At 41.7% G+C, this 23,325-nt stretch overlaps 1 protein-coding gene across 5 annotated transcripts in view; it reads left to right on the top strand.

Annotated features, from left to right (window-relative positions):
- LOC139583853 (gamma-aminobutyric acid receptor subunit alpha-1-like) overlaps positions 1-23,325 on the top strand; it is a 37,483-nt gene that overhangs the window by 1,447 nt on the left and 12,711 nt on the right. For 3 of the 5 annotated variants that reach the window (XM_071415419.1, XM_071415409.1, XM_071415402.1), the window contains exons 2-8: positions 1,467-1,563; positions 4,531-4,643; positions 5,758-5,825; positions 7,496-7,716; positions 8,472-8,554; positions 9,149-9,292; positions 10,327-10,479. In XM_071415419.1, the coding sequence (XP_071271520.1) occupies positions 1,487-1,563; positions 4,531-4,643; positions 5,758-5,825; positions 7,496-7,716; positions 8,472-8,554; positions 9,149-9,292; positions 10,327-10,479 (859 nt within the window). In that variant the 5' untranslated portion in view covers positions 1,467-1,486. Of the gene's footprint in view, positions 1-40; positions 152-345; positions 547-1,466; positions 1,564-4,530; positions 4,644-5,757; positions 5,826-7,495; positions 7,717-8,471; positions 8,555-9,148; positions 9,293-10,326; positions 10,480-23,325 lie in introns of those variants that run through there. The other 2 variants (XM_071415416.1, XM_071415420.1) reach the window with 2 other exon arrangements.

The raw sequence follows: 23,325 nt of genomic DNA, 5'->3' as shown, positions 1-23,325 counted from the left end.
AGGTCGGGGAATTTGACTTGCGTTTAGAACTGCAGTGAGTTGTGTTCAGCCTAACAGAGGCAGAATGGTAGAGGAGTTGCAACGATCGGGGAGTGGAGGACGTGGAGTTTGCTATTGAAAATTAAGACTATTTAAGGGGGCATCTGCTGTGGTATGATATTTTATGTTTTTGTCGAGGTTGTTTCAGCACTGGACAGAGCTCCGAAAATAGAATCATACAGTTGCTTAATAGGCTACTCACCACGCACGAATTGAATTAGACTACTGGTCATGTTTAAGATGAGCCTTGAGAAATGCCAGTTGCATGCTAAATATCTCCCTGAACTCAATATATTTATACTGCGGATGCATTTCAACGGAATGATTTAGAAAATGTGGTTGTATGGGATTTTTACGCTAAACTGCATTATCCCTGCTTTATCAAATCATTGTCATACTAACGGAATTTTAAGAGAACATTGCACGTCCTTTGCACAGCTTCGTTCTCAGCATATTCAAGTGCACCTTGGAGCAATTGAAGCGAGTAACAGGCGCATTTTTTTCTATGTATGTTTTATTGACAGGTTATTGTAGTCGTTTGTGGCATAATGGTGTAGCTATTGATTACAGCGTATTTTTCGTGGGTAATTCATTGCTGCTGTGGGAAACATTGTTATATATTTTTTTCTGGGTTCAGTTAAACGGGCATCTGGCAAACAATTGTCTTTGTATAACGCAATAACGTAGCCTACCTCTTAACATCATCTGAAACTGGGTTGACATGACGATGTTGGATAAGGTGAAAATGGGTGAATATAAGAGGATTTGGTTTAATATTGCGGTACCGACGCGTTTCAATTGCAGGCTATGAGTAAGCTATAATACAAGTGTCAGGATAACACACGACAAACAAGACTGTGTAACCCGTAACGTGTTTGATTATTTTCGCAATTATTTATCGCAATATGCGTGCGTAATGTGTCTCGTCGGATCATGCGAAATATATTCTTCATAATGGAACGTAGTTCTGTTTGAAGCAACGGATACATCGCCTCCAATGTATCAAATTCATTCAGACGCGCTCTCACGGTGTTTCTTTTTAGGCAGTTAAATGAAGTATAATAAATAGTGGGACTGAATCATGACATATGAGCTGGCAGATGCAGTTCAGGTTGTGAACGTAGGGCTAACTTGTGAAACATATAGTGCTTTGAGGTTCGACCCATCACCGTATCTTAATGTAATTCGTTTTTTGTTGTTGCGTGTTTGCATAAGTTGGGCACTAATATAAACCAAAAGATACAACGTAGGGATTGGGAATGGCTGGTTTTAGTTGAACGTTGCCTGCCTCTTATTGTCCTTGATCGTCTTGGTTTGAGGATCCCTCAACTCCTCAATTGTATCTTCTTTGATTGTCTTTTGAGCCATTCGTGTCAATGGTAGCCTACTGTTGTATTGTTTAATGTGTTGTTTTCTTCCTCCTTCAGTGACAAACCACTCTCCGGCCATGGGTGGACGGACAGGAACGGTCATACTATGCGTGTGGGCCTGTTTGCTGATGGCCAATGTGCTTTGTGGGAAAAGGTAAGGTGGGCGACCACACCGACAAAAACATTTGCTGAGCTAGATTTGGCCCAGGAAGGAGAATCAGTGTTTTGTTCTATGGTCTAGTTACAATAAAAATGTACTAGTCTCTCAAGTCCCCAACAGAGCGGAATTAGAATTGATTTTGTGATGGTCATGTCATGTTGGAGTACATCCCTCACTGACAGTCTGTGAGAAAACAATGTAATGATCACGTTTCGCCAGGTGACCATATTTTTCCTTTGTGCCTAAGTCACTAGGATGGCAATAATTAGGCCATCACTTCACGACTCCACACTGTAATTGCAATGAGGTAATACGAGGTGAACACGAGCTGGGGCTGATTTGCCCAAAATAGCAATTACTGTGTTAAAGTTTCCATTGGCTCAGCAGCACTGAATATTTAACCAAAGTAGAGAAGTGCATGTCTCAGATGTTCTGTCATTCATTCAAATGATGTATGTGTCTCAAGTGACATACTTTAGCTAGAGGGGAAGTCCAATATAGAAAGTCGCACTTGGGAATACAGATGGGGTCTGTGCCCTGACCACACCACTCAGTACCACAGTGTGATGGGATGAGAGATGACAGCGATATCTGGTTCTGAAATGTGATTGTCACACTATTAATCCTGCCATTGAAATGTCAGACATTTGCGTGGGCACCTCGATACTAATCCAGTCCTAGGATAAACTTTGAGAAGTTTGACATTGAACCAAAATCATGCAAATACCAAGGATTCACTATTTGCAAATGAAGCCGTAAATATGCCTAGATAATCATATAGCATGAAGATGCTCAACTCTTAAATGAGTAATGTTGGGTCTTGCTATTCTGCAAGCCTAAATGATTTAGCTGAACTGTCAGAGCCATTCACTGAAGTTGACTTAAATGGTCATTTATTGAGATATTTTGGTCTTTTGCGTCTCGGTTACTGTCGTATGTACAGTTAAGAGTAAACACCACCGATTACATGCTCAAGAACATGTTTGTAGATGGAATATGTGGTCGAACATGCATGCATATCTCATCAGTCTAATGGAATTGCCATTCAAGGATTTATTTTCCGTGAGCTGTGACATCCTCCCCAGTAATCAACCGTGAGTTGAATGTATTTTAACTGCACTTCTTCAAGGATGGCCCATTTAACCAATTAACACCTCCCCTGATTACTCTACCTTACAACTGTCCCCATAAACTGCAGTGTAATTATTAACTAGTAATTCACTGTATTTACCTCTAGGATTCAAAACACAATTCTTGGAGGGTTTTTAAACAGGTGCAGTAATCAGTTATGCGCACATTTGTGTTGTGGATGGAGAGAAGGACCTTATAATGGGGTAACTATGGTGTTCTGAAGAAGGTCTAGAGAGAGAGAGAGAGCTCCTGAGTATGTGGACGGTCATGCGAGCTGGGGCTGCAGCAGCGTGCAGTACTGAGCAGCACTGTTGCTGTTCAGATGACCTGTAGATGGGGATGGTGTACAATGTTTTAAGAGGAAGTTGCCCCAGTCAGCTCATAAACATCCAGTCCATTGCTCTCTGGTTATCTGCACCCCTCCCTCTGCCGTTCCCCTCCTCTACCCCCCCATTTCCAAATATACCCTATGTCAAGTGCATTTTAATTATTGCTCACTTGAAAGCGCTCTGAGGCATCCTTGCACATTTGCTGTTGTGGTTTTTTGTAAGGAGGATATAATGAACGTATCTGTTGGAATGTACTGTATCTCTGTGGTAAATCAAAAACCTCCGGCATGTTGTGTTTACTCAGTCTATCATCAAGAAAGCAGAACATAAATGTGTGTGTGTGTGTGCACGTAGTTTCTCTTATCTTTGAGCTAAGGCAAGGAAGGCTTTGCCATATCTTCAAGTTTTACCCAAAAAGTTGAATGTGGAATTGCCATCAGTAAGACTTTCTGACGCCCAATGTGTGTCATATTCCGTTATTTATCAAAGTTCTTAATTATTATTTAGATTCCATAAAAGTCATTTTAGCAGGAAGTGGCCTTTGAACAAATCGCCGATGTGGTAATGAATGGTGTGGTTGATGTCATATTAACTATATTATTTCTGAAGCGATGCGAGTAGAATGTCCTTATTGGGAAGAATCGTTCAACAGCTCACATTTAAAGCCGTGTGATATGCCTCTCCCCCTCCCCCTTCTCATTCACTCTCTCTATCTCTCTCCCTCATTTGTGGCTGCCTGCATGCATATCCTCTCAGCTGTTCCGTTAACTCCTCCTGCTACTCGCTACTTCAGATTCCCCACCTTCCCATCCAACGATCCATGCTAACTAATCTTTGCAGACCTTCCCTTCTCCTTGGAGCTGTTTTCGGAGCAGAGTTTGTTTCCAAACACTGGGGACAGTTTATTTAGCATGCAATCAAACCAGTGTGGTCTGCGATTGGGCGGGGGAAAAAAGAAGATGATTGCTCAGAGGCAAACGATTATTTATGATTAAGGCTTTCCTGTGATTATTTTGAGGGAGTGAAGGAATCTCTCCTGCCCCTTCCAATGCCGACCATTTCCCTCTCCATCCACACCTCCTGTTGATAAAATACAAATTTACACAGCATGATTAAATCTGTATTGCTACTGATTACTGTGTTGAAATATTTATGAGTGGTGATGTTAACTGCGTTCGCACGTTTACTGATTGTGAGTATTCTGAGTTTGCCTTCAGCATTTAGTTTCGTGTTGCTCAAAGAGCATACTCAATTAGTCCTTTGCTGTTAATAGGCCACGTTAAGGTGTAATGCATTATGAGTTCTGCATGTGTACAATGTCATGCCCTGTGGATCAAATAAACGTATTTCTCACATTCATATGGCTTTATAAAAATTCTGTTTCCTCCGAGGAAGTAGATTTTAGAGGATCAAGAGAAGTTGCTCAGCCGGGATTTAGCTCCAACACTCCTGCATCAATTTACTGAATTCACTGTCCAAAATTACTCTTCCTTTTTGTCAGCTCTGGACAGAATGGCCAGACGGATGAGCAGAAAGACAACACTACAGTGTTCACCCGGATCCTAGACCGTCTCCTGGATGGCTATGACAATCGTCTCAGACCAGGGTTGGGAGGTACAGTACTGTACAATGGTTTCTCACCAACTCATAACATTCTCAAGTTAGAGCTGGTAGGAGATAAAAGGGTGATGATGAGTTACTTGGATTTATTCAATAACATGGTTATTGCATGCTGTAAATTACCTTTACAGCTGCTAATTTTCGGAATCCTTTGTTGTCTTATTTAGAATTGATGGCACGAGATTGCACCACCCTGGAGGTTTACTATTGGTCGTTTGCCAATACCATTAATTGGATGATAGCACTCCAGAACACATAAAAACCAGTACGGCTGGAGTCCTTTGTCCTGCTTGATGAAAAATAAATCAGCATTTCATTCGCTTATCGTCACAAGCATCCTCATGTCTTTTTTTTCTTCTGCCTTTGCAGTCATATCAGTGGAATCTTCAGGAGGGCGATTTACTGTTCGCTCTTTCCTTAGAAGCATGATATCAAGAGCAAGTATCTTTTTAATATGAAAATAAAGCTCCTTGGTGAATAACTCAACTAATTATTTTGAGAAATAGTGTATGGTGTAGATATTCTCATTGGGACCTTGGGTAGTTTTGGCACTTTTCATGGAAGTGCACTGTGCCAGACAGTTCTTGCGTATACTGCTCTATATTCGACTCAACTTGACAGAGTAATGGAGAGACATCTAGACCTACTGGAAGGTGAAGGGTATTCTTATGGAATTGATTGTGTGGAGACAAACAGGCAAGGGAATATTACATTTTCAGTGGCAAATGGAGAGAAATTAAACATTATGATTGACACCATTCCTGATGTAAATCATGTTTCCATTTTCCACTTCAAAACATAATGCTGTACAGATGAAGGTACTCAACATACGTCAGACCAGGTGAAATTTGATCTCAGCCAAGAGATTTGAAAATTCATGAAGAGATTCCATCAGTCCCCAGGTAATGGTCCTGACACTGACACGGAGAACCGCAGAAATGGTTATTGACCTCAAAATCAGGATTGTAAGGTGTCATTTTGGAAGGGGGCTCTGTGAAAATTAGGGAATGATACGATCAAAGGGCAATGCTCCCCAGGATTACGTGCTAGTTAGAGCTAATGAGGAGCCCTGATCGACACTCACTCTCCTAATTTCTTGGTTCAACAGAGCGTGTAACTGAAGTCAAGACTGACATTTTCGTGACGAGTATTGGGCCCGTCTCGGACCATGACATGGTATGCCCGTCTTTCCTCTCTGTTATTCCCCTCTCTGAAATGTCACCAGTTCTGTGTCCATGTTCTCCCCTTAACCTATTTTGATGTGGTTTCAAAGGTAAAATGTTTATAAATTTGATCAGCCCCATTAGTTTTCGACATGAATGAAATGTCACGAGCGAGGAAATGTTCCAAGACCAATTGGCTCATTCATTTCCAAGATCAATACAACTTCTAGTCTTAAATGGAATTATATTTGTATGTCCATTTTTATTGCATGGCATGACCCAAGCGGAGAGGGCTTGGTATTGATGTGGGTATAATGACTTTGGATCTTGTGTAGCCTTCGTCTTTAGATTTGGCCATGATGTACAGTGTATTGGCAGGTGCTTGGGACTAGATTGTAAAGTCCCAGTCCGTGTCCCAAATAGAACCCCGGCTTAGTGCACTATTTTTGACACATTTTCATGGAGCCCTATTGGCCCTGGTCAAAATAAGTGCACTTCATAAGGAATAGGGTGCCATTTGGGATACAACCACAGAGAACAGATACTATGGTTATGGCTAGAGACATTACCCTTCCTATGGCTATCATGACTGGATAATGTGATTTGATATAATCCCACTCAGAGATATAAACTGACAGTGGAATGATTCAGACTAGTCTTTGCAAAATTACCCTTCAGAATGTTCTACCTGTCCTCCTACCTGCTTCCAAACGCAATTTCATTGACCAAAGGTGGGCGTACCTACCGTTTGAAAATCATGTTGGATATTGAAGAGATATTGATTGAATGGCAATAACGATGGTGAGATTGATTTATTCATAATTGCTCTGTTGAGACGTCTTCTTTAACCACTGTGGATGAATCAGGGCAAAACAATTACTAATCTGACTCTGCGTAATGTACACAGGAATAACAAGTCCCGGGACATACAGTATGTGAATCTCTCTCTCTCTCTCTCTCTCTCTCTCTCTCTCTCTCTCTCTCTCTCTCTCTCTCTCTCTCTCACACAATCTTGATGGAGGTTTGCTATTGGTGCACTTGAACCATGTGTATTTGACATATTATGATTTTATTACTGTACATGCTCTAACATACGGACCTGCACGTTTTTGCTGCTGCGCTACATCACAGTAAGTCACGGAATGGGCTGGCCAAAAGGAACAGCTACAGTAGCTACCATTTCCCTTTCCAGTCCACTTCCATTACCTTGCAGCTCTGTTACCGTTCACAGTAATTAACTCACGGCCGGGGGAAAACCGGAGAACCGGAACGCTGTAAATTCGCTGGCTAGCTAACTCCGTCAGGCATTCTGAAATAATTAAAAGCTGCTCTTAGCCATGGCGACTAGTGCATGTTAGAGTGAGATATCGTGCCAGTGTTTGTATTTGGTGTGCTAAAATCTAGAGCAATGTGCTTCTTCCTCATGTTTATTGACAACACATTCATGAGGACTAGCTGGAAGGAAGAGATGGAAGCCAATCCGCCAGTTAGATAGACCTACCTTTGTTGAAGCCTCTACCTTGGCAAGACAAGACACTCACCAGCAGGAAAAACAGGCAATTTCTGATACATGGATGTGAGAGAAAGGAAGTAATGATATAGTCTGTAACATGCCTGGCAGATATAGGATGACTAGAGACAACCTACCTCTCCTGGGTCCTGACCTTGCCTTCTCTCTCACAGGAATACACCATTGACGTGTTCTTTCGTCAAAGCTGGAAGGACGAGCGGCTAAAATTTAAAGGTCCAATGTCTGTTCTCCGTTTGAACAACCTAATGGCCAGTAAAATCTGGACCCCTGACACATTCTTTCACAATGGCAAGAAGTCTGTGGCCCACAACATGACTATGCCCAACAAACTCCTACGAATCACCGAGGAGGGAACTCTGCTCTACACTATGAGGTAAGTGTTTTCGTTGCATTAGATTCAGGAAGAGGTATTTTTAACACTGAAAATGGAAATCCTTACTGGGAAGCAGAACATAATTTTCTCTGAAGACAATAGTCGTAAAGTTTACCAGTCCCATGGTGATCGTGATCCCAGTACATTGTAAGGTTACTTTCTGCCCTAGAAAATACTTTTGGTATCCAGCAAAATATGAATCCTTAAAGAGATTGTATACTGCAGTGGGGAGCACTAAGATAAGACCTTTAGTGAGTAGAGCGAGTAGTGTAGAATATAGTGGTAGAGTGGAGGCCCACTGTGGGTTTTCATTTGAGCTGAAACATTATAAATAATGGTCCCAGACGTGAACTCTCAATGCTCACAAAACAGAGCTAATGTGAGGGTCACAGGGGGTGGCCATAAAACCTTCTAACCTCCGCAGATGTGGACACAGTGTGAGTTCTTATTCATGGCGTGGCGATGTAGAGCTGAAGAATGGATGACGTGTCATGGGTGGGTTGACGTTCCCCTTTTTCACTGTGATGTCAGGAAAAGGCTGCAGGTTTGCAGCATTGTCCCTCACTGCCAGTTTCTATTTCTCTCTCTTTCTCTCGCTCTATTTCTGTCTCGCACTCTCTCAATCTCTCCTCTCTCCCTTTCTCTATTTCTCTCTCTCTCTTTGTCTCTCTTTCTTTCTCTGTGTCTCTTTGTCTCTCCCTCTCTCTTTCTTTTTCTCTCTCTGTATCTTTCCCTCACTTCCTCCCTCCTTCCAGACTGACAGTAAGGGCGGAGTGTCCCATGCACCTGGAGGACTTCCCCATGGACGCCCATGCTTGTCCACTGAAGTTTGGCAGCTGTGAGTGTTTCCCCCCCTTCTCTATCTCTCTCTCTCTTGTTCCCTTCTGACCGGAAACCCGCTTCTCGTACCTGATACGAGCTGACAGTGGCGCTACAGCTGTCCTCAGGCAGGATCTGACCTCCCAGGCCCTTCTAGGCCTCACTAGGCGCATGGCAGAGCAGAGACCTTTGTTTATCGGATGCAGTACTCCCTGTCATACTTTCAGCACATCGTGCCAAGTGCTCATGGCCGCCAGGTCTTCTGACCCCAAAACATCCTTGAAAAGTACAGAAAGAAAGAGAGAGAGAGAGAGAGAGAAAGAGTGAGAGAGAGAAAGAGAGAGGAGCCCGACAATGACGAGTCAGTCTGTTCAGAATAACACAGCATGAATAAAAGACCAAGCCTCAACTTTAAACTGGCTCGCTAAATATTTCAGTAATGAGGCTCCTCTGCAGTACAAATCCTCTGCAGTGCTGAAGCAACACTGTACTGTGGATTGCTTTGACATGTCAGATGGTTTGCCAGGAGGGAGGAAATCTGACTTGGCTGTTTAAAGGTTAGTCAGATTGAGATGTTGTTTGTTTCTCTTCCCCTCGCTCTTCTCCCTGACAGATGCTTACACCAGAGCTGAGGTTGTGTACGTGTGGACGAGAGGGGCAGCCCAGTCTGTCGTGGTGGCTGAAGATGGCTCTCGGCTCAACCAGTATGATTTGATGGGGCAAAGTGTGGACTCTGGGGTTGTCCAGTCCAGCACAGGTTTGTTTCCCTTGTAAAATATACATACTCTAAACCTCCCTCTCCTTTATCTCCAAAGAGCTGCATCACATTCCCACTGCTCTCCATTTGTAGGCTTACTTCGAGAACATGTCCCAGATTTGTAATTTCCCTTGTGGGCATCACATCATTTTTCTTCTTTTTGGTTCATTGATGCTGCATGGCATAATTAGTGACAGTGTAGAATGGGTGACCCCTTTACAGTGAGTTTAGCTGCAGGCAGAAAGGTAGTGCATAAGACCATAGAAATCTATGCTTAAGACAGCCTTTACTGTTTCTTTATTGGTCGGTGTTTGAAAGTCACAATACCTATCTCATTAAATTGTATATGCTAATTCTGAGGTACCATTGATTTATCAAAAAAATGTAATTAATTTTGCATGGCCATTTAATAAGTGCATATTGATTCCTTTGTTTATGTCTCTGTCAAACATAAAGAGCCAATTTATTACTACCTAATTAATTCCCATTGCTGTCAATCCATTGATGAATTGGGTTATGCCACGTTACTGAGTTAGTTGATAAAGTAGGCCTATAACAATACTAATAAATCTCTATAGCAATAAAAGAACCTGCTTGTAACATGGCAAACCACTGTAAAGCACACAGACAGATTTCCTCTGTAGTATGTTATAATTATGTAGTATATTATTTCACATCTGAAGATTATGAACCAGCGAAGCACCTACTGTAGATTGGATCTAATATTTTCCATGTACATTGTTTTAAAGTCGGGTGTTGATTCAGATTCAGATCCAGAGTGTTTAATAGTCACATGTACAAGGGTTGCAGGTGTGACGGCAGGGTGCAGTGACAATCTCAGGCGCCGAGCTCCAGCATGACGCAGTCGGAACTGCAATCTCACTATTTCTTTATTGTATATCAGATCGAATTTGTAGCATTCACAGGAACACAAGAGCTTTAACAAGTGGCCGTCCAACTGGACATGACACAATAACTTAATTATTAACGCATAATTCTCTGTTTTAACCCCTCTCCATCCCGCCCGACAACAGGAGAGTATGTTGTCATGACGACACACTTCCATCTGAAGAGGAAGATTGGTTATTTTGTCATCCAGACGTACCTGCCCTGCATCATGACAGTAATCCTATCCCAGGTGTCCTTCTGGCTCAACAGAGAGTCCGTCCCAGCCAGGACTGTGTTCGGTGAGTCCCTGCTACTTCATACCAAATGTAAACCAGTTGACATGCAATTTACACAGTCACCACACAGTGTTAACTAACCACAGCAGGCCTTCACACCAGAGGGAACAGTGTGATCTTCGTCACGTTGCCTTACTAACGTCCCTCTATATGTAGGTTTGAATTCAATTACTATAGTAGCAATGTTGATAGAGGTCTGGTGCCCATCAATTAATAAGCTTGTATTAAAAGCGAAGGAAAAGTAACACTGACACTCACTCACATTGGTTGGTTTCCTAAAGTCAGTATTAAACCGGATTGGTTGAATCCTCTTATTACCGTCTGAGTTCTAAGCCTACTGTATACTGGAGCACTGCACCAGCCAGAGGAGCATTAATTCTTGATTCAACATTGGCTGCAGTGGAATTTCAAGTTCCACGTTGGCTGAGTGTGGCTGTGAGCATGGATGTGCGTGTGTGTGAGTGCACTGTGTGTGTGTGTGTGTGTGCGCGTGCGTGCGTGCGTGCGTGTATGTCTGAGCTCTTATGCAACAGCGTCCAAAAGGAAGGCTCTTGTTCGTCAGTCTACAGCACGCTGCTCTCTAGCAGAACAGAGCGGCGGTTAGCTGGGCTGTCCTTGCTTTACCTCTGCCTCTCTATGCGCATCGCCGATGTCAGTGTCTCCCTTGGCCGAGTATTTCAAGGAGCTTTCCAAGCTACATAATGAAGTATCCTTGTGAGGAGTGTGATGCAGAGGATTTTTCAACAGCAGCCCTAGCCTGTACTGTGTTTGCTGCAGGGTTCATGTGGTGCTGTTATGCAGCCTACCTGGTGCTGTTCATCATGTGGCAGAACGAGGAGTAGGGGAATGAGGTTGACCTAGATGCATAGCACTATCTGGAGCGTGTGTCTTCCTCATGTCATGTACTGTACTTCTGTCTCTGGGAGCAAAAAACTCATACACTGTACTCACACTACACTTAGCTATACAGTACTCATTATTTCAGGCAAGAGATGGGCATGTTTCAAGAGATAGGCTCGGGTCAATGGCATATGTCATTGATAATAAATAATGCATAATGAATGATGTGAGTGGCAGTTGATATGTTTTATTGTGACGTTAATCATTAGGCTGTTGACGAAAAGTAAACCCATGTTTATTTGTTGTCAGATGTTTATAACAAGCATGTCTTAACAACTCTTGCAATGTAACTTGTACAAGACATTAAGAAATAATTAGTGAAATTAGTAAGTAGTATTTGTCTCATCAGAACATGTTTGCTAGCATATTAACTGACATAAGATGCAATGTATTGCCTCCTGGGTTGATATCCGATGTAGGGGTTCCGTGTGAGTGAGCAAACAGGGCATGTAGCAAATGCAAAGCCTCCCTTTTAGATAAATTGGCAATTTAAAAACGCAGCATAGGGTTATCTATTTGTCATTGTTGTGATTAAAGAAGGCAGATAAATTCAGAGCCAGGATATTGTAGTGGAAAAACGATTTGCTATTTATTTATCTATCATCCCAATAAAAAAAAAGACAAATATGATAATGATTATATGGCTCTGAAAGAAAAAATGAATTCCTATGTTCCATTATATTTCATTTTGGAGCGCAGTCCTCTATTATTCATCTGTGGCTTTCATAGACATCAACGGTGCTCGGAAGATTAGCTCTTGTTCTTCCCTTCTCTTAAAGTGAGCATCGCTATTGGACGTCTTTCTGGGTTGGTGTGTGCCACTGGCATGGTGCGACATGGGCAGATGAGTTTTTAGTTATTGATAAGGTCATGAATAAAGCAGTAGCCTTAAACAGTAGGCTTCTCTGATAGGGGAATGGAAAGGGCCAGGAGTTAAATATTAGTTTAATTTAAGATTTCATTTGATATACTTGATTTATTGGTTATGATTTATCCTTGATTTCCTTGTTACAGTGCTCTCTCTATCTAAGTCAGCAAAGTGTGACAGTCTCATTGCCCCACCTTGCCAGTCATTACCTGAAATGTTGAATTTCATTTTTTTTTGCAGTGTACCTTTTCACACTATCACCCTTTATCTACAAAATGTTCCTCCCTGCTACCTACCGTCTGTGTGTGAGGCAAACCTTGTTAAAAGATGTGTGTCATCTAAATCAAGTGTCAGTTGCTTCTGCACACAGACCTCAATTGAGTGGAATGGTTCCCAACAATTGACTTATACCGCCATCGCTCCACTTAGAACTTTCCGGATGGTTGCCTCTGTTCATTAAGGGCCTTCAAACTCACCCGCCACACGCAGTCTATTAGTCCAACTTGTCAATAGAGTCATTTAAGACAAGCGTCAAAATCATGTTTTAAATGAATCCCTCGCTGCATTTATTTGAAGTTAAAAACAAATAGAAATGCCTAACCGTGTCACTCTCCATTCTATAAGCAAATGCAACCGTGCCCACCACATGACTTTGATTTCATTCCACACGTCATTTGGGATTATAACACTCTTGGTAAAAAAAATAAAAAAAATGGCATGGAACAACATTAGAGCCAGTGCGAAGTTTCCATGGCAACACAGCTTGCTGTCTTTATGTATGTTAGTGGATCCTTCAAGATACTTTGGAGAAGAGTGTGGTGGGGAAGGAAGGAAGGAAGGAAGGAAGGAAGGAAGGAAGGAAGGAAGGAAGGAAGGAAGGAAGGAAGGAAGGAAGGAAGGAAGGAAGGAAGGAAGGAAGGAAGGAAGGAAGGAAGGAAGGAAGGAGGCAGCTGCCCTAGACCAGCCTCGATTCTTGACTGACTGTGGCATCCCCCTCCCCTTTAACCAAACGTACTTCCATCCAACCACCAACCCCCGTGAATCTTCTTAAGGCACGTAGAGCTGCAGTTGTGATGCGTTTTCCTGCAGGCAATCGATTCCAGCTTAACTTCTAACAAAATGATGGCATGTAGGGGACCTCAACTTGTAATCATCCCCGGCAAATCTCCTAGCATGGAAACTCAGCCAGTGATGAGCAGACTGAGCCGTGAAGTCAGCGCCGCTGCGTTTCACAGTACCTAGATGTTTCTACTGTAAAGCCCTATCTAGCCAGACGAACACTCTGAGCCTTTGATGTCGCCAAATTATGACAGTAATAGAAGATAGAGCTGATTTGACACCCTACAAATAAGGAAAGTGTCTGAGGACTGCTTCATTATCAAGATTGTGAAAATAAATATTGATGGTAGTAAGACCTTTCAAATAGATTCCACCGCTGTCATAGTACTTTGGTACAGTAGAAATGGCAACATGGCTTGACCCTATGCGCACCTCTGATTCAGAGTGGTTGGGTTAAATGCGGAAGACACATTTCAGTTGACTAGGTATCTCTTCCCTTTTCCCTTTATACCTGTCTGCGAAATGTGTTGGTCCCTCTAAAATGGAGTGGAGAGGTTTGAGCATGCATGTTTTTGGGACATTTTAGTTTTTTTTGACCATTTGTATTTGTTATTGACGTGGATGCATTATTATGCTCTCTCTGTAACACTAGGGTCTCAGCACTGAATGTGTGTGAATAGGGTGTAGGAGTTGTGACGGACTATGAATCATCAAAACATCATTGGGACAACAGAGAATTGTTCATTCTGATGGCCAACAATAACATTCAGAACTCGGAGGAGAAAGTGAATCGCTCCACTTAGTTGCTTTCATAGCTTCGAGATTGCATGTGTTCTGTCTGATTTGTGATTTAACAATTAGATTCATGTAATAAGGAAAGGTCATTAGTGGTAAATATACGTCAGAAGGCCCCCACACCACCAGGTATAATTATTTTCAAAAGACTTCACTCAAAAGACTTTGTGAAGTCTAGAATAATTCCTTAGGAGGGTTTAAAGGGCGACTGTACTTTGTGATTTGGCCTCGTTTTGAAGATTTCTCATAAAGAAATGCTGAAGCTAAACGAGAGTTGTCTTGGCGGTGTGGTTTGACGTGGGTGTTATGTTGGCATATCGTACCCTGGCAGGTTTGTCCCTCCTGGGTAACCGTCAACGTTCCCTCAGAAAAATGTTGTCTCTGAGCAAATTACAGTTCTGCTGAGCACAACCTTGAACGTTGTGAAAATTCTGTGATTCTTCCAGCGCACATTTACTGTGAACACTGAGGCTGTACCCCCCCGTTAGTTACAGTTTTAACAGTGGTCAAGTAGGCTACTGTGGCTATTTTATCATAATGTAGGTCTACCAGTGTGGCCTACCAACAAAAACAATGGAGAAAATGCATCCCATAACATTTGAACATGAAAATAGCTGTTCTATCATTCAGTGTACAGTAGCAGACGCTCTGGATAAGAGCGTCTGCTAAATGACTAAAATGTAAAATGTAATGTAAATGTGTGGTGTTCAATGTAGGCCTACATTCCATGAGACTTTTGAAAACAATATGCAGGGCTTGACATTAACCTGTTTATCCACTTGTCCCTCAGACAAGAAGGTGACCGAAAATGTTGTTGTGTTGTTTGATGCAAGAAACCACTTTACAAAATCAAATGCATTATTATTCCCATACCATTCTTACTGAGAATCAGACAAATTAAGCTACAGTACTTAGCTTATTTAGGCCTGTCTGTAAATATAACACTGCCCCTTTAAGACAAAAATAAAAGCTCTTTACCTGACTCACTTTTCAAAGATGTCTAGAAATGTACACGTTTTGTGTACACGTCACTCCCCTATTGCTGACTACAAATGATCTATAACTGGGCTAATATCTCACTAACTAGCGAAGGATTTGAAAATAATTGCACCCGTGGCTACATGTAGCTCTCGCTTTGATCTCAAAAACAAGCGCATCTACTTATGACCGCTCATGCTTTAAACACAGTCCAGTTCAAAGTAATGGCACAGATCCATAAATGGAAATGGTCTATTTGCATATACGTTTACTGCAGGTCTGGTTGTTTATGCCGCACTGGTCTGTGTAGAGTACGGGCTGAGTAGTGCGTGTCAATGCAATAGAATCCTACTCCGATGCGTTCAGCCTACAACAAAATCTCTTGCATAGTTAGTTTTGTTTCGGTATGTTGCATTGAAAGTGGCTAATATTGCCTTGATTCAATCGCAATTGCCACAGTAAAGGGAAATGTTGATAGTGTTAACAGGGAAAACTTTAGAACAGTGGTCACCAACCTTTACTGAGTCAAGATCACTTTGAGTCAAAATGCAAGTTGAGATCTAGCTCAGATTCTTATTTTACAGTACTGTAACAATGAGGTTTTTGCAGTAAGCTATAGGCCCAATACATTATCACCGCATATCGGCTTTGCTTGAAATGCCCTGCCAATGCAATGTTGTTTGGGCCATTTAAAAAATTATATTTCTACATTTGAGGTGGGCTATATGATCACACTGGTAACAGATCTGTTGTTGTATTACTTGTGAAGCTTAGCTGAGTGAGCATACATTTAAATAATTAGCTTTTTATTTTACTGGGCTGATGGTACCTGCATCTGATGGTCAGTCTCAGCGGAGGGAGAGAGCAGCAGACTGAGGGTCCACCTCTCAACATCCCTCCGCTCTCCCTTTCCTCCACTGACACTGACCAAAAAAGGGACACCGTCTCTTCCAGCGGATGGCGAAACTCGAGTCGCACCACATTATTTCTGCCTCATGCACAAATTCATGTTGTTAGTCCTATGAACAGAGAAAGTGAAATATTCCTCGATATTCAAAAAGACCCAAGCCGCTAATAATATCAACAACACAAGCCTATAGATACACATTCATTACTGCTGCACTGCTTATTGTAGTGGAAGTAGGAAGAACGTGCATTTTATGGCTTATAAAAGTGTTGAATACAAAGTGTTGACAGTGCTGAGTATGAACTTAAACATGAACTCAATCATAAATACAGCAACGCTTCGCTGTATTCGTTGACAGACTCTCTCTAGTAATGGTTTTAAACATTTTGAAATCTCACAGTATCAATTTTGCTGTAGCTTTCTTTTCTACTTGTCTACTTCTTATCTACTGCAGACATGGTCATCTGAGGCATCCGATCTGCCAGTGGTAGACCTATAGTGCACTTGATTTGCTCTCTGGGCCCATCGGGAAGGCTGAGTTTGTACCTTCAGACACATGAAATGGTTCAAAATGTCAACAGTTCGCCTACTCGGCATGCAGGGCAGCTGAATCGGGTGCACCTACTGCCAACAGCCCGAGACCAATAAAAAAAAATAGGGACACAAAAGGCTTTATCGTTTTTTTTACAGAAATGTTTGGCAATCGACTAGGAATGCCTTGGAGATCGACTAGTTCCGGTTGGTGACCACTGCTCTAGAAAGTTGAGTGAAGTTCAATCTTGTGATTCTCTCTGTGGGCGGATATTTATGCATAGCAGTCCAAGGGAGCTGCGCGGCAGTCTCGGGGCTGCGCACGCACAGTTTAGAAAAAACATTGGTTACCGTAGCAACAACATAGCCACTTCCTTAAAATAATAATTTCGTTAAAATAGTCAGAATTAATCTAAGATAAATCAAGAAATCTGTTATTGATTTAGAAGTTTTTTGCAGAGGAGGTCTTAGTCGCGGTGTTTGGTGCAATATGTTATGAGATGTAGCCAAGCCAATAGATGGCGCTGCTGTTATGTTTATCTGAGTGTGATACTATATAGTACGAGTGAGCCAAGTTAAAACCTCTTGAAGCTAGGGGGCAGAATATTTATGTTTGGAAAAAATTACGTTCCCAATGTAAGCTGCCTATTTCTCAGGCCCAGATGCTAGAATATGCATATAATTGACAGATTAGGATAGAAAACACGCTAAAGTTTCCAAAACTGTCAAAATATTGTCTGTGAGTATAACAGAACTGATTTTGCAGGTGAAAACCTGAGGAAATCCAACCCGGAAGTGTCTCTTATTTTGAAAAATTGCCTGCCTTCCATTGCCTGCCTTTCCTCCATTTAAAGGGATATCAACCATATTCATTTTCCAATGGCTTCCACAGGGTGTAATCAGTCTTTAGACATAGTTTCAAGCTTTTATTCTGAAAAATGAGCGAGATTTATCAAAACTCGTCAGTGGATAGCTGAATGACCTTCGATTAGTTCATGCGCGCGAAAGTTGTAGCTCGACATTTTCTTTATCTCTTTTATTGAATAGTTTACCGTCCGGTTGAAAAATTATCGATTATTTATGTTAAAAACAACCTGATGATTGATTATTTAAACACATTTGACATGTTTCTACGAACTTTACGGATACTATTTGGAATTTTCGTCTGCCCTTCATGACTGCTCGAGCTTGTTGATTTCTGAGCATAACTCACCAACCAAATGGAGGTTTTTGGATATAAAATTATATTTATCGAACAAAAGGAACATTTATTGTGTAACTGGGAGTCTCGTGAGTGCAAACATCCGAAGATCATCAAAGGTAAGCGATTCATTTGATTGCTTTTCTGACTTTCGTGACCAATCTACATTGCTGCTAGCTGTTCGTAATGTTTTGTCTAGTGATCAATAAACTCACAAACGCTTGGATTGCTTTCGCTGTAAGCGTATTTTCAAAATATGACACGATAGGTGGATTAACAACAAGCTAAGCTGTGTTTTGGTATATTTCACTTGTGATTTCATGAAAATAAATAGTTCTAGTAATTTTTTTTTAATTTGGCGCTCTGCAATTCAGCAGTTGTTTATGAAAATGATCCTGTTAAAGGGATCCGTGCGCCAAGAGGTTTTAAGCATTACTTACTATGCACTGAATGGAGCTGTATGCATGCTACACAGTGATGCTGAAGTAGACATTCTAATCAACAGTACCTTGCTTTTTGTATGGAATAAACACCATACAAAACATGGTGTCAGATTTCAGAACCAAATAGGTACTGTATATCCTTGACTAATCAGGGATAAATGCATAGTAGGACGGGACGTGCAAACTAGCTAACCAGCATCAAAACATTTGAATAACGACAACAACAACAATGGCTTACCCGGTAATTCCAGTACCAGAGCCTATGGACATAAAGGGCGATACATACAACAACTGGACATTTTTTATAGCACAATGAGATAGCTACCGGTCTGGATGAAAAGGAAGCAAAAGTACGCATAGCAACTCTGCTAACCGTGATGGGAAAAGAATGTAATCTCTTACAGCGGCATCTTCATATGCCTGAAGCAGAGAGAACTGACCAGGTAAAAATGATAGAGGCACTACAGAAACACTTTGAGCCATCCAGGAACGTGATCTACGTGAGGTACATGTTTAATGCTTGTCAACAAAGTCAATGTGAAACATCAGAGCAGTACATTGCAAATCTGAGGAAGCTGGCAGACACGTGGATTTGGCGTATTACGAGAGGAAGTAGTCCGTGACAGGCTTATCATAGGCACTAAAGATATAGCTGCGCGAGTGCGCATGCTCAAAGAACCGAACCTCACACTGAACAAAGCCATTGACGTGTGTCATTCAAGTGAACAAGCACAAATGCAAATCAGGAAAATTTAACCAGAGACGGTACACCTCCCGTGAGCGACATTCAGAATCAAAACGGCAAACATATAGTTGTAAACAGACAGAGTTCACAGGGGATATTAACAAACATAGAATGCAAACAACTTACCCTGTCATTACTGTTGTTCAGTTCATCCAAAGCCAAATGCCCAGCATATGGTGTCACCTGTAAAGCATGTGGCAAACAAAACCATTTTGCCAGAGTTTGTAAACAACACAAACCTCAACTCAATCTATTAGAGGAAGATAATGAGTCAGATGGCCAAACAACATGCAATGTGGTACATCTCAAAGGTAAATTCTGTGAGACAAATTCTCTGTGCTACGGATCCCTTTAGCGGGATCATTTTCCTAAACAACTGCTGAATTGCAAGGCGCAAAATATTACAAAAAATATTTATAATCATGCAATCACAAGTGAAATATACCAAAACACAGGTTAGCTTGTTGTTAATCCACCTATCGTGTCAGATTTTGAAAATATGCTTTGCAGCGAAAGCAATCCAAGCTTTTGTGAGTGTATCAATCAATGCTAGAACAGCTAGCCCCAAATTAGCATGGTCATGAAAGTCAGAAAAGCAATAAAATGTATCGCTTACCTTTGATAACCTTCGGATGTTTGCACTCACGAGACTCCCAGTTACACAATAAATGTTATTTTTGTTCGATAAATATTACTTTTATAACAAAAAAACGCCATTTGGGTTGCGCGTTATGTTCAGAAAACCAAAGCCTCGTTCCGTTCGACGAAAATTCCAAAAAGTATCCGTAATGTTGGTAGAAACATGTCAAATGTTTTTTATAATCAATCCTCAGGTTGTTTATAACAAACATAATCGAACAAAAGGACCATTTGTGATGTTTATGGGACATATTGGAGTGCCAACAGAAGAAGATCTTCAAAGGTAAGGCATGAATTCTATCGTTATTTCTGTGTTTTGTGTCGCGCCTGGCGGGTTGAAATATGATTGTCATGTGTTTGTTTTGATGGGGTGCTGTCCTCAGATAATCGCATGGTTTGCCTTTGCCGTAAAACCTTTTTGAAATCTGACATGGTGGCAGGATTAACAAGAAGTTAAGGTGTATTTTGGTGTATTGCACTTGTGATTGTATGATAGTTAAATATTTCTAATAATTTATTTTGCACTCTGCAATTTCACAGGATGTTGTCGAAACGTTCCTAGCGGCTAGCGGAACCCCTAGCCGTGAAAGGTTTTAAGGTTAACCTCTTGACGCTAGGGGTCAGATTTTTTTTATTTTTTTTAAATAACGTTCCCAAGGTAAACGGACTATTTCTCAGGTCCAGATCGTAGAATATGCATATCATTTACAGATTAGGATAGAAAACACTCCAAAGTTTCCAAAAACTGTCAAAATATTGTCTTTGAGTATAACAAAACTGATTCTGCAGGCGAAAACCTGAGGAAATCTAACCCGGAAGTGTTTTTTTTTTTTTTATCTGTGTTTCCTTGCCCGTCTTTCTTCCATTTAAAGGGGTATCAACCAGATTCCTTTTCCAATGGCTTCCTCAGGCTGTGACCAGGCTTTAGACATAGTTTCAGGCTTTTATTTTGAAAAATGAGCGAGATTTTTCAAAACGAGTCACCCCCCTTTGATTAGTTCCTGCGCGCGAGAGGGGTAGCTCTCCATTTTCTCTCTTTTATTGAATAGGTTACGGTCCGGTTGAAATATTATCAATTAATTCCGTTGTTATATCCCCAAAATGTCCATTTATTTAGCGCGTTTGATTCAGAAAAACACCGGTTCCAACTCGACCAACATGACTACACATTATCTAATAAATTACCTATAATCTTGGTCCAAACATTTCAAACAACTTTAGGTATTTTAAAATGTAAATAATCGATAAAATTTAAGACGGAATAAACTGTATTCAATAGCGGATAAAATGAAAGTGGAGCGAGTGCCAGACCGCGCGCCCCAAACACCTTAGTACACTAGACTCGACACTCAGTCTGAACAGCCATACTTCTTCATTACTCAAAAGAAAAACATCAATCAATTTCTAAAGACTGTTGACATCTAGTGGAAGCCCTAGGAACTGCAACCAGATGCCTCAGAAATCTAGATTCCCATAGAACACCAATTGAAAACAGTCAACTAAAAAATATGTTTTTCTTTTGTCCTCGTGGTTTCGCCTGCCAAATAAGATCTCTTATACTCACAGACATAAATTTAACCGTTTTAGAAACTTTAAAGTGTTTTCTATCCAAATCTACCAATTATATGCATATCCTATCTTCTGGGCCTGAGTAGTAGGCAGTTTACTTTGGGCACGCTTTTCATCCGGACGTGAAAATACTGCCCCCTATCCCAAACAGGTTTTAAGCTATCTCCACTAAGTGATGAGCCATTGACATATGACCTCAGCCATACAATTAAATCAACTAGACACAGGATCAACACAGCGAGTCATGCAAGGCGACAATCCAGTTCTCCTACTTACAGTAGCAAGGCTACACTCAGCGCTATATGATGGCACACTGATAAAGCCAACAGGAGAATGCAATCTCAAAGCAGATCATGATGGAAAAACGTTTCATATCAAATTTCAGGTCATGGAGACATCCCAGCTTCCTCTGCTGTCAGCTGACACGTGAAAGACTCAGTCTACTACATTTGAACCACAGCCATGTGTTACATTACGTCGACACCCCGAGCACCACATCCACTGAGGTCATCATGACAACTGAGCAGATCATCTCCAAGTACAAGAACGTGTTCGATGGGCTTGGCTGCCTTCCTGGAGAGCTACACCTTGAGGTCGACAATGCAGCCCGGCCTGTGCAGCAGCTACCAAGATGGATACCTATTCCACTGAAGGAAAGGATCACAAAGGCCATACATTCAATGGACAATGCAGACATCATCACAAAATTCACAGAGCCAACACCGTGGATCAGCAACATGGTTGTCATTGAAAAACCTGATAAACTATGCATATGTATGAACCCCAGTGCACTCAACAAAGCCTTACTGGGATCTCACTTCCAGATGTCCACAATAGAAGAGATTCGACCAGAGATATGCAACGCAAAGGTATTCTCAGTATTCGATGCCAAGATGGATATTGGCAAATCAAAGTTGATGAAGTGAGCAGCGATCTAACAACTTTCTGGACACCTATAGGCAGGTATAGATGGCTGAGAATGCCATTTGGAATCAAGTCAGCAGATGAAGATTACCAGCGCAGGCAGTGTGAAGTACTAGAGAGACTAAAAGGAGTGAGCGTGATCACAGATGACATTCTACTCTATGGATGTGGTGACACACACGAAGACGCGATTGCAGATCATGACAGAAACCTTACAGTTCTCCTGTAGAGAGCAAGGGATGTCAACCTGAAGCTGAACAAAAATAAATTATTCTTAAAGCTACCTAGTGTGACATACATGGGTCAGCTTCTCACCACAGAGGGCCTTCGCCCTGACCCCAGAGAAAATACCAGCCATTCAGAACATGGGTACAACGACCGACGTCAAGTCACTACAGCGGCGGTTGGGGTTTGTGATCTATCTCGCAAAAATCATGCCCCGCCTATCTGATGTGTGTGAGCTGCTCAGAAGACTCACTGACAAGGACATTGAATGGACATGCTACCACAGCATGACGCAGCAGTTGAAGACTATCAAACAGTTAGTCACACAGCATCCAGTGCTCAAATACTACAACCTGAATGATGAAGTCATACTGCAGTCTGATGCCAGTGAGATAGGTTTGGGCGCAGCCCTTCTACAGAAAGGACAACCTGTTGAATTTGCCTCCAGAACATTGACTCAGACAGGACAAAGATATGCACAGATTGAGAAATAATGTCTCTCCATTGTTTTTGCATGTGACAAGTTTGACCAGTATCTGCATTGCAGAGAATTCATCACAATACACAGCATCCACAAACCGCTTGAGACGATCTTCAAGAAATTATTACTCACAGCACCCAAGCAACTGCTGAGAATGTTGCTAAGGCTACAAATATACCAACTCCACGTGCAATACAAACAAGTCAAAGAACATGTAGTTGACTTCCTTTCCAGAACAGCTCAATCAACCACAGAGCACAGACAAATGCAAACACCAGCCATGGTCTACGCTAGGGGTCTAGCCACAACTGACTTGGAACAGGTGGATCACACCAGTGATGTCAACATCTCAACTAAGACAGTGGAGTCAATCAAAGCACACTGTTCCCAGGACCCACCGTTTCAGGCTCTGTACACACAAATCAACAACGGCTGGCCTGGAGCCAAACAGGCTGTGAGTCACACACTGAAAGATTTCTGGACGTACAAAGAGGAGCTCGCCACAGAAAATGTAGTGATATTCGTCCCTGACATGTTACGAGCTGACTTTCTACACAAAATACACTCTGGCCACTCAGGCATAG

Source organism: Salvelinus alpinus, chromosome 1 (genome assembly GCF_045679555.1).
Source record: "Salvelinus alpinus chromosome 1, SLU_Salpinus.1, whole genome shotgun sequence".
Classification (NCBI taxonomy): domain Eukaryota; kingdom Metazoa; phylum Chordata; class Actinopteri; order Salmoniformes; family Salmonidae; genus Salvelinus; species Salvelinus alpinus.
Note: the sequence above shows the minus strand (reverse complement) of the source record. Positions and strands in the feature narration are given on the sequence as shown.